Source organism: Atta cephalotes, assembly GCF_000143395.1.
Source record: "Atta cephalotes unplaced genomic scaffold scaffold00018, whole genome shotgun sequence".
Taxonomy (NCBI): domain Eukaryota; kingdom Metazoa; phylum Arthropoda; class Insecta; order Hymenoptera; family Formicidae; genus Atta; species Atta cephalotes.
The window spans coordinates 1960273-1971784 of NW_012130082.1; the positions used below are offsets into that span (position 1 = coordinate 1960273).

At 32.5% G+C, this 11512-nt stretch overlaps 1 protein-coding gene across 1 annotated transcript in view; it reads left to right on the forward strand.

The window, feature by feature from the left end:
- Nucleotides 1-11512, forward strand: part of LOC105618882 (homeobox protein aristaless-like) — a 136528-nt gene that overhangs the window by 117855 nt on the left and 7161 nt on the right. The window contains exon 3 of the mRNA XM_012200412.1: nucleotides 7019-7064. Within this exon, the coding sequence (XP_012055802.1) occupies nucleotides 7019-7064 (46 nt within the window). The remainder of the gene's footprint in view (nucleotides 1-7018; nucleotides 7065-11512) is intronic.

The following is an 11512-nucleotide window of genomic DNA, read 5'->3' on the forward strand; positions in this document are numbered from 1 at the left end:
ATATATAATATATATATATATATATATATATATATATATATATATATATATATATATATATATATATATATATATATATGTGTATTACCTTGGACTATAAAATTTTTTTTCAATATTATTAAAAACAATTTCTCTCTCTAATATTACAGAACAAAAATTTATGGAATATATGTCGATTCTTTTTTTAAATAATCTTTTAAATAATATGTTTTCCACAAAAGAAAATTAATTAACCTTCACACGCATTAAACGTGTGATTGCGAGTCGTGATTAATCACTATCATTTCGTCATCGAATTAAATTCCAAGCGCATTAAATTCAAATGTTGACGCAAACGATGCGAATAAATAAGCGCGCAAACACGATTAAACGTAAGTTAAGTAAATTATCTTCCTTCGTCCGTGACTTCTGACGAAGCGCGGTTGCAGCGAAGGACTTCTCGCGCCGAGCCAGGAGCAAATAAGAACGGCAGGATGCCGCGATGGGAGTAGCAAAGGAAGAGAAGGCAGAGACAGAGAAAGAAAGGGAAAGGGAGTGAGAAGGAAAAACTAGACGAAGAAGATGACGAAGAAACTTGCCTTTAATCCACTTAGCGGCCTCTTTTGATGCCAGCCGTGGGTTCGCGCTATACTAACGTACGATTGCGAAATGGCAAATCCATTCGCACCTCGCAGTCCGATTACTATGACTTCGCAATGTTGCGCAGGACAGGATAGGACAGGAAGGACTTCCTTTCAGCGACGGCAATCGATTCTGAGAATGTATTTTGTTGCGGATTATTTGCGCGAGGCAATTTGTTCGCCAAATCTGTGAAAGTCGATCTCTCGAAGCTTGAAGAACTCGCAATACAGAATCGTACAACCGGATATCAAAAGAATCTATGATTATTATCGTTGATGCAATTAATCGGCGATTAGTCATGTTCTATTTTTCAACGCGTGTGAACGTAGCGGCTATACATTAATTATAAATCAGGTGTGTTCCATAATGAGAAAGAATCATGTTTTCTGTCATATATGTAATGTCTTACGTATATAGTATAGCAATATATTAATTCTTTTCTTCCTGATGTCATTTTAGCTATACATATCTATCTTGTTTTGTATAAACAGTAATCAATAATACTAATCAGTAATAATAATAAATTACAATTTAAATTTTCTTATTATATTATTTCTATGATTCTGACAAATATGAGATTAATTTCTCTTAAAAATGTCATAAAAAATGTCAAGACTAATAAGCTCTGAGTTTCAAAATTGAGAATGTACAACGCAAGATCTCGTTAGCTTCATCTAATAAATGCCTTTTACATTGGTGGAATTTATGGATTAATCACAAAGGAATTTCAGATTGAATACTAGGACATGTAACGGAGACTTTGCTGATCTTTGCACGAGGTTTTCATCATGATCTCATATTTCCCATTAAGTCGCGAATGCGCGACTAATCTTTTGCGTACGTGCCCGTCAGAAGCGACTTTTCCGAAGCTCGCGCATTTCCCATGGCAAGGACACACCGTGGACGAGGGAGTTAGGAGAGGGACACGTAATAATAATGATACGCGAATCGAGGGTAACTGAGAGTCTCGGTGAACGGCGGGTGTAATTAGGGACCCCCGTCTAACCGCGAAATTTCGTGATCTTATTAAATCCAGAAGGACGTTGGCGAACGCGTCTCGAGAAAGAGAGAGAAAGAAAAAGGGAAAGGCTAAATTATTATTACTCGCAGGCCCCAAGGTGCCTGAGCCTCGTCCACTTCTTTGATGGTGTGCGTTTTGTCCGCGCTCGCACACCCGTGCATGTAATGCACATATCTATAAAGATTATATCGTGCTCGAGTGGCCAGAAGTGACGCAAAGATTACGAGATAGATAAAACATTTGAATTGTTAAGGCGGAACAACGATATAAACCACTTTCCTCATCCTCGAAGGCACAATACAAGTTTATGAAAGCGTCTAATATGAAATCTCCAACTGTTCTATTGTAGTACTTTTCTTTATGATTCTATATTTTATACTTCTTACTGGAAAAAAATAAAATATAGAATTTTATGTCACTTAAAATAGCCGTATAGGAAGTTTCTGACATTATCAAATATCTAAACTGTGACTAGTAGAATATATATTGTAGTCTTGATTCATTCATTTTTGTGAATCATACAGATAATCAGACATAACGGGCAGAGAGAGAGAGAGAGAGAGAGATCACGTACTATACGTAATTTTATCGTTCACAGCGTAAGCCTGTTTTTCGTGAGAAGCAGCTGATAGGCGCGCTTTCATACTCGGCGTTTCATTGAAAACGAAGCTGAGCCGCCTGGTAGCAGGTACGAATTACCGTCTGCAACTATGTTCACCAGAGTGGTCATTAGCGCACGACAACGGGTAATCAGAGAGTACTGCAGCAGTATACGAACTCGCGTCTTCTAGTTACATTTCCTCCATAAGTCGGTACGCGGGCCATCAAAAATGATTTGACGACGTGAATACGTTTTGCAATTACCGGTCGATACGCGATGAGGATCGTTTTGGATGATTAATCAATGGATAAATTGTTCTATTATTTTGTTAATGATTACCTTCATCGAATAAACTCAATTTGGCGAATTAAATTCTGAGGAAGTTGCTAATTCTCTACTGTTACATTTATAATGTTAAACTGTATCCAATTTCTAACTATTTCTGTAGTCATCACTGCTCCTAAATCTCAATCTGTTTTTAGTTAAATTTCTTGTGTTCATTTTCATTTTCTTGTTTCTCTTTTTTTCTCTTGGAGAGAAAAGTGAAAAGATAAATCGTGCAAAAAATTCAGCAAAAAAGAACAGATTTAATATGTTATTAATTTTACTAACATAATGAAATTAAATAATTTGATTTAAGAAAATGTATTAAACTTGACTTAAATTTTAGTTTATTATTTATATAATGTAAATGCATATAATATGAATATTGTTTATTTATAACCACAGAAATAAACTGATTTACATTTTGACATAGAAATTAAAAATAACAAATTATTATTTAACTCAAGAAATTGATTATTATTATTATTCTTTTAAGATTTAAGTATATTCAGTAATACTCGTGACACCAATAGTTTAATTTTCCAAAACTTTTTAGATTGTATACTTTTATTGTTAGATATAGCTATCTTTATTATCGCAAAACGTTTTACAGAAATTTGCGATTTATTTAGTAACAGTACAACTAAAGTCAATTTGAATACAACAAAAGTAAAGTCCGAAACGATAATTATTAATTATTAGATATAAATTATTTTCTTGTGGTTAATAAAGTAAAAATATATAATAGTAAAATGTATATAATAGTAAAATGTAAAAATAGTATAATAGTAAACTGTGTAAAACACAGTTTTCACACAGTTTTCAAAAATATTAATATAAAATTAAAAACGCGATTTAGATATTTCTCGTACGAGAGATCAATCGGAAGAACGGAAGAATTTCGGCTCGGATGCAACAATCAGATTGGATGAGCATCCGAGCGAACGATGATAAAATTGACGCGACGTGAATTGGACGAATCCGTGGACCACGGCCACAATCTTCGGAAGCGTCCTGAAATCCCTGTAATTTCGGAAGCTACCGTCTGAAGGCTGAAATGCACCTAAACACGAGATCCAAGACGATCGGACGCAAGAGCTTCTGTGCGCGGCATAATCACCGAGATTTCCTCGCGATTTCGTGGAACATCTGGGCAATTTGCCTGCAAGATGAGAGACGCCCGGCGGGGTGTCTCACTGACCGATTCATTCTTTCCTTCTTCTTTCTTTTTCTACCCGCCGCCGGATATACTCGATCGCCGCCATTCGGTTCCTTTAACGCAACAACAGCGAAAATCGCTAATATTTCTGGAATGAATGAATTATCAATGTGCGAGATGAATTATCGACACCCGTCATGATTCACGCCTGCCTCGTAATAATTCCTTCGCGCCTTCAGTTTGCCTCGTTCTCAGTTGAAAAAAATTGAGAATGCGTTCGCATAATTTCCGGTGAAATCATGCAAGCGGCGATTTATACGGGTTATTATCTTTACTGGAAACATCCTGCGAAAGCAATCGCCTAACCAACGTAAATCAACCGAAAGGAATTTAATTATTAAAGTCGATGACTATTAATTTCCTCTGTTTCCTTGAACGTAGTTGTACTACTTTTCTTACAATCTAATCTACATTCTTAACGAATGTATTATAATTATAGGGTACATTTGTAACATACACATCCTTTTGAGCAAAAACAGAAAGTCTTCGTCACTTCATGCTCATGTACAGCGTAACGCTTTGTAATTCCTAATGCATGTTCATGCACTCTTAATAAGTAGCTATATTATCATTTTACAGCTATATTATGATTTTAGATTATAGGTTACAGCATCTATAAATAATATTTTCTATACATAGAAAAATACTTGCTGTATGCAAATAATAATATTTTGAAATACTTGTTTCAAGTATTTCAAAAATTTCAAAAATAAGATAAATGTACCAGTTAATGGACATGAACCAATTGCATAAAACATTTCAAATATTAAATTTTTAATAATATGTACAACTCTAACTCGTTTTAAATTCTAAATTAAATTTTTATAAACAAGTTTATCTAGAATCGTACATATCATTATAAGCTTAATATTTAAAATTTTGAATCACTTTATCCAACGAATTGGATTATATTCACTAATTGTCCACTAATATAATTAGATATTTACTTTATATCCGCAAATCTATCAAAGTTCATTACAAGCATCTTTATTCAAGATAGATTCTGAGTCCTAGTGAGTTTAATACTTCGCAATCATGATTATTAAATTAAAACATATTCAATTTGCTTATTATATAAATTAATGTTCGCTTCTTCAAACAATTTTTATAATAATTTTCAAAAGAAAATAAACTCTTGTTTTCAATAATAATATTTTTCTCACATTTGTAATGAGTAATATTTTAACATTATTATCAAGAATATTCTATGGTAAAAATAATCATTATAATTAAAAGAAAGAAAATAAATTGATAATTTACTTTTCTTAACAATAGAATTATTCCAAATAGTAATAATGTAATTTTCTTACGGACTTTCAACAACAAAAAATTCAAAAAAATCAGGGCGAATGAGAGTCAGCGTAGTTAATACGTAATCTTAAATCTTTATTCCAGAAAATAGAATCTTTATTCCAAAAAATAGTACGTTTTCAGTTCACTTTGGAACCATCCTCAGCAATAGAATTTCAAAATATCAATCCCTTCATGTCCAAGAAAAAATCACCATCAGATTAAGCTCGAACAAAACATGACTCGAACAATACATTTAATATATTTAATAATCTCAATTATATTAAATGTATTAGTCATGTTTCGTTCGAGCTGCGATCAACATGCGTTTTTTAACTTAAAACTCTTTAGTGATTATAAATTTTAATTGATTTTGATTCAATGTCGAGAGGAATTCCTTCTATGTCTTGGGATTATAAAATCAAATCTGCTAATCTGGTGATTTTTGCTGACTCTTATTTGCTCTGATTTTTTTGGATTTTTTATTGTTGAATAGAATTATTATTTTTCTGTGTATTTCTCTCTTAATCAGTAACCTCCGGTGTTTATGCGGTTCGGATTTCTAAACAACAGGACAAGGGGAGACGATTTTATGCGAAGCAAGCGCCGTATGCGTTTGCAGAAAAGTGTCACGTAATATACGTGAGATTATACGCAAACTATCTTCGTGTTATATGCGCCCGCGATGCGAAATTCAATCGAGCGGAAAAGAAACTGGTACAACGTATGACATGATCGACGTTATGTAAAATATCACGAGCTAATAATTATTCGTCATTACCGCTGTATTGGACCGATCAATTAGTTACGGATAATCGTATTCGTAATATGCCGTTGAGAGCGCAGTCACCTATATAAAATGAGATTCTATCTGCTTGCCGGAGCCAAGACGGCGCAGTCGCCACGGATTCTGATCGTCTCGTAATAGATATTAATAGCTTTCGTCACAAGGCTCGTGCAAGTAGCAATCCAATGGAAAATCACACATAATGCGAGATACATAATGCAATTAATCCCCGTGCATCGTTATCGTTGGCTAATCTGCTTCGGATGCAAAACTAATTAAGATAATGAACGCGCGCGTTTTTACGAGATAGACTGACTATTTTGTAGAACGGTTTCCGCGATTTTCTCACGGATATGATACGAGGTCATATTGTAACCGCTATTCCTCAACATTATTAAAAGACAACTAAATGATTTTTTTGTTGAATTAATAATTATTCTTAAGTATAATAATAAATCGTATATTCAAGGGAGATAATAATTACAGTTGCAATTATGTGTATTTACTTCGTTAACTTGCCCAAACGTTTAGACATACATTTGATTACATAAAGTAAGAAAAAAAGAGTAACAAAAGGATGTTATTCATTAAAATATTGTAAAGTTTAACTTCTTGAGAGAGTATGCAATAATAATTCAGTACTAAGTAATAGATTATTATTCAGAAATATTAACAACAATAAAGCAATTAAACAATTAAAGATAATTTTATGTAAAATTATTATCTCTAAGAAGATTAACGATCTAATACAATAATAAATATTATAATGAGAACTTTTTTTAAAATTGAACGTGAATAAATTCAAGTCGAGTTGTTACATCCATCCATTATGAAACAACGCAATGATTCTTCAATAAAATAATTAATTGTTATATAATTATTAAAGAGATAATGCATATATTGTGTACGTATATATCACATCATATTTAGAAAATTATTAAAATTGGCAAATATTATAATTTTATTACCGCTTATAGTAGATACTGTTCGGAACTCGTAATAATTTCTGAACTGACACCGAAGCTCACACTCCGTTAACTCGAGTTTATCTCAATAACAGAATCGGATAATTCGCACGCGCAAATAGGCTCGCGGCTATATGCGGCCTTGGTTCCTTTTTCTTGTGTTAATGATTACCTTCCTTTTTGTTTTTAGGGAGGAGCTCGCCATGAAGATCGGCCTGACGGAGGCACGGATACAGGTCAGTAGAATCTCTTAACGTTGTTTTAAAACGAAATATTAAATAAGATGGCATAGATAAATTATAGACTCATTTCTGATACAGTAATTAAATGCAAGTAATAAAATTTATCTCTCAATATATGTAACATATAATGAGGCACTTTTTTTCTTTGCAAGCTTTAATTTTTTTAATTAATTTTTCAAATGCATGACGTAAGAATCTATTTCATACAGTCTTAGGAATAATTAAAAAGTAGTTAAGAATAAAAACGTATTATAAGTTTATTCAAAAAATGTTCAGATCTATTAAATCGTACATTTGTATGAACGGATAAATAAATGTCTGATGCTCTTTAAAATAATAGCGTGTCAAATTAAAATTGATTAGTTATCTCTAATTATATATATATTGACATATTATGGCGTAACTTCGAAATCATTTGAATAATAAGCAGCTGCGTGCGTCAAAGTTTGTCTGTTTGGAAAAATGAGGCAATAATTGGCGGTAATAACGTGGTTAGGCATCTTCTTTGGCGCGAAAGCGAAAATATCGCACGTCTCTTGTGCAACAACAATTATCTCGTATCCTCTGACATTTCGTTTGGATAATAATTTTGAAGCCCGCGAGCGCGCGCAAAGAATTACTTAAGAATTATTTAAGTTCTTCACGCGGTCACGTATCCCCATCTGTAATTTGCCTACCCGTATGGCGAAATGCGATACCCTTCGAGTAACATATACAAATCGCCGATCATGAGTCTTTAATTATTTGCTCAACCCTTTTCAAAATGCCCGTTATTACTAAAAAATTGGACATGCGATTGTCTATTGGAACATTTAAACGATTACTGCGCTCATTGTTACTGAAAAATTTCTGATCTTGAATTTAATTATCTATCGGAATATTTATGAAACATTTACGTCACGGAAAAAATACATATATAGCGTGATATATATGAATAAATAATTATTTATAGCAAACATATAATCTGATGTTATTATGCTTTGTATATCAATAATTTAATTCTAAACGTTGACGTCAGTAAATATTAAATATTTATAATCAACATAATTATTCATTAATTATTAAATTTATAAAAAGGAGAACTCATCAGCAACAATGTTATTGCATGAAATGAATTACAACAGATATCAATAGTGTATATCGAATGTAATAATCTTCTTGATATTCGACATTATTATATATATTTATTACTAATACTATTTACTTATTACGAATTACGAATACTATTGTAAACTGATTATTAAAGACATTCGCAATTAATCAATGTTAGAAACACGGATATATCATCCGCTATTAAACTTTAATAATATTTTTTCTTATATTTGAACGATAATCATACGATCCGAATACATTTGAATATTTAAATATTTAACATTAAATATTGATCACTTCTTATCCATTTTTATTACATCTGATTAAGTTCTACTAGATATTTTAATGTTTTATTTTTTTTTTACGTATAATTATTATCATATGAAAACTCGAGAACTATATAAAAAAATGAAACATTGCAGTAAACATTACACAGAACACAATCAATGTATGTAAATAAATTTATATTATAATGTTTTATAAGTTTATGATATAATCTTTCAAAATAATTAGAAAAATTAATGTGAATTTTGCAACGCTTCCTTAATAAATTGATTATATAATAGCTTGTTATATCAAATTGAAATATATTATACGCTATTGTTAAAATATTTAAAATATTATAAATTGCATACAACAAGTTCATCCTACAGTCTTCGAAGAAATATCATCCGAAATTCAACATTGGATGAAAAGTGTTTGACTACGTTAATTGGAATTCTAGAGAGTTGCCTAAAATAGGCAAATCAGAATTTTCTACTTTATTAATTTTCAACCAGAAATTTTTCTCAATGTAATATTCAATAAAATGTATTTAACAAATTAATTCAATATAAAATGTTTAAATTTATCAAGTAATCTACAATTTCGATATCATGTTAGACATTCATTAGTGATAACATCAAATTTGATTTATGTATTCAATTTTTCTAGATATAACTTGCATTATATGTTTATTCAAAAGGGCGTATGGATACACGTTTTCTGACGACGATGACTTCTTACCGAGGAGAGCGTGTCCCTACGCCATCGTTGCGTGAACAGCTGGCTAATTTAATTGGCTCAATTAGTTTAATTTATTCTTGGTACTTACTTACTCTTTTTTCCTTCCTCCCCTCTACCGCCTTAAGCCCACGCGTATTTTTCTCTCGCTTCGTCCTTTCACTTTCCATCCCTTGCTAGCTCCGGGCACACATACTCGCGCGCCCCTATGCGATTTTCTTGTTATTTCCCTCGCGCATCGCGAGAGCACAATGCCTTTAACATTAAGCTCTTTTCATTATACTTGCAAATCCGTCACCATCCACCATAAATCGCCAATTTACTGACGGCCAGGAATTACTCGCAACGATGCGCACGTGATGAGAACCACTGCTCCGTCCAAGGAATGATACGCCTGCCGTAACTCCGCGCGATGCCGTTAATAATTTTCAGGAATCCCTGAACTCCTGTACAGAGAGAGACCTTGCGCCATTCTCGCTCAACCGGCTCCGAAGCTGCATTCAATCCCTTTTCAATCGTGATAGGTGTCAATTGTCCTCGCGACCATAATAGAACAGAATTATGTGTGTTGGTTTACAAAAACGTTTCGGGGAATTAGACGCACTTATTCAATCGCGATGTCTTTAATCCTTTAGCACGTAGCTGCCTCATAAGAGATATGATATTGAATAATTTCGAAGTCAATATTAAATGTTTGTTATTCACGTTTCAAATTCATTTTTTTTGTTAATTATTTCCGTTCTAAATTTAATATTTACCCATTTTATTATCTCTTTATATTTCAATTGCTGCGCTAGAAAAAGTCTAGCTGTATTAATTGCAATTCTGGTTGAAATTGGACAAATCAGAATTTTCTGGTCGAATCTATTACAATTGAGAGAACCAAAATTTTGATTGAGATAATCAAAATCTTCCGGTCATTTCCAAACACAAATTTTTCAATGTGATATTAAATAATTGCGTAATTGAACTTTTCATGTTTTTTTGTTGAAGGAGAATAATACCGATAAATTCGTTAAATAATTTATTGATGGATATTATAAACTCATTCATAAATTGTATGAGGAACGATTTAAACGAACGCTACAAATTTCTCTCGCCTTAACGCGCGAAAATTAGATTGTCGGGCGATTCAGTCGCTGCTTGTCCATCAGCCGTCATTAATATGCATGACAAATACACCGTTGTGGAGAATGAGGTGCGATTTTTTTTGAACGCTCGAAAAAATTCGTCTGTACGCATCAACGTACAAAAATTAGGATACATGACCTATCATCGGCGATCATTAATAATTCATGAAACACGCAGTATCGTTTGAAGATAAAATGCCTTCTTATTGCAAAGATTTTAAAGATATTGATTCGTATAAGGTGCATTATGTAGTGTAAAACGTACCATAACATTAAATAAAAATAAGTAATAAATAAAAAAGCAAAAAATATTGAATCCAGAATCAGAATCGATAAAGAGAGAGGAATTCTAATGACTTAATTAATTATTTAATATCAGTTAGGCAAACATGAAATAGAAACAATTTAAAAACTATTAAAATACTACTCGCAAAAGACATACTTTAATTACATAAAAGGATAAATTAGATTAAAGAATAATATCTAACCGGATAGTTGCGGATTACCGCTAACTTAATCACGTTGCGGATTCACCAGAAATAGAAATGTGCTGCACCGCGTTTTATCAGCATTTTAACCAAGCTTGGTTAAAATCTAAAATAAAACCTGCTTTATGTATTTTTTTTCGAAGTGAATCGAGTGTTTGTTATTAGATTTAAAAAATACTTCGTTCCACGTTCATTTGAAAATTAAATGCTCGTTTGTGTACATGGAAATATATTTCTGTGATACACGAGAAACGCTAATTCTCGAACAAATTTTCAACTTTCGATTTGACTATCAATCGAACGTACGAGTTTTGTGCACAATTCAATGAATAATGAATCATTCCCGCAGGCTCGTTTGCCAACCAGTCGTTCACATGAATAACAGATTGCTATTAGGCAAAGTGATTATCAGTTGTTGCAATGTCGGCTATTAATTATTTTTACGATCTCCCCGAGTGTGACGAGATAATCGACAAATCGCGAACTTCTGCTACGAGCGAGAAAATACTTGCGCAAACAAAACTGGAATTGCGGATAAAAATATCACACGTTTCGTTCGACATCTGTCTTTTGAGATGTACACGCGAGACGTCACACTTCTCCGAATCGATTTCGCGGTAAATTCGGTGGCCAGCAAACGAAGGAAATAAACCTGTTTGTCACGTATGTTTATATTCACAAGCTAATTCTTTTTACTTTTGAATTCTTCTTTCTTTTGCTTCCTTTTTCT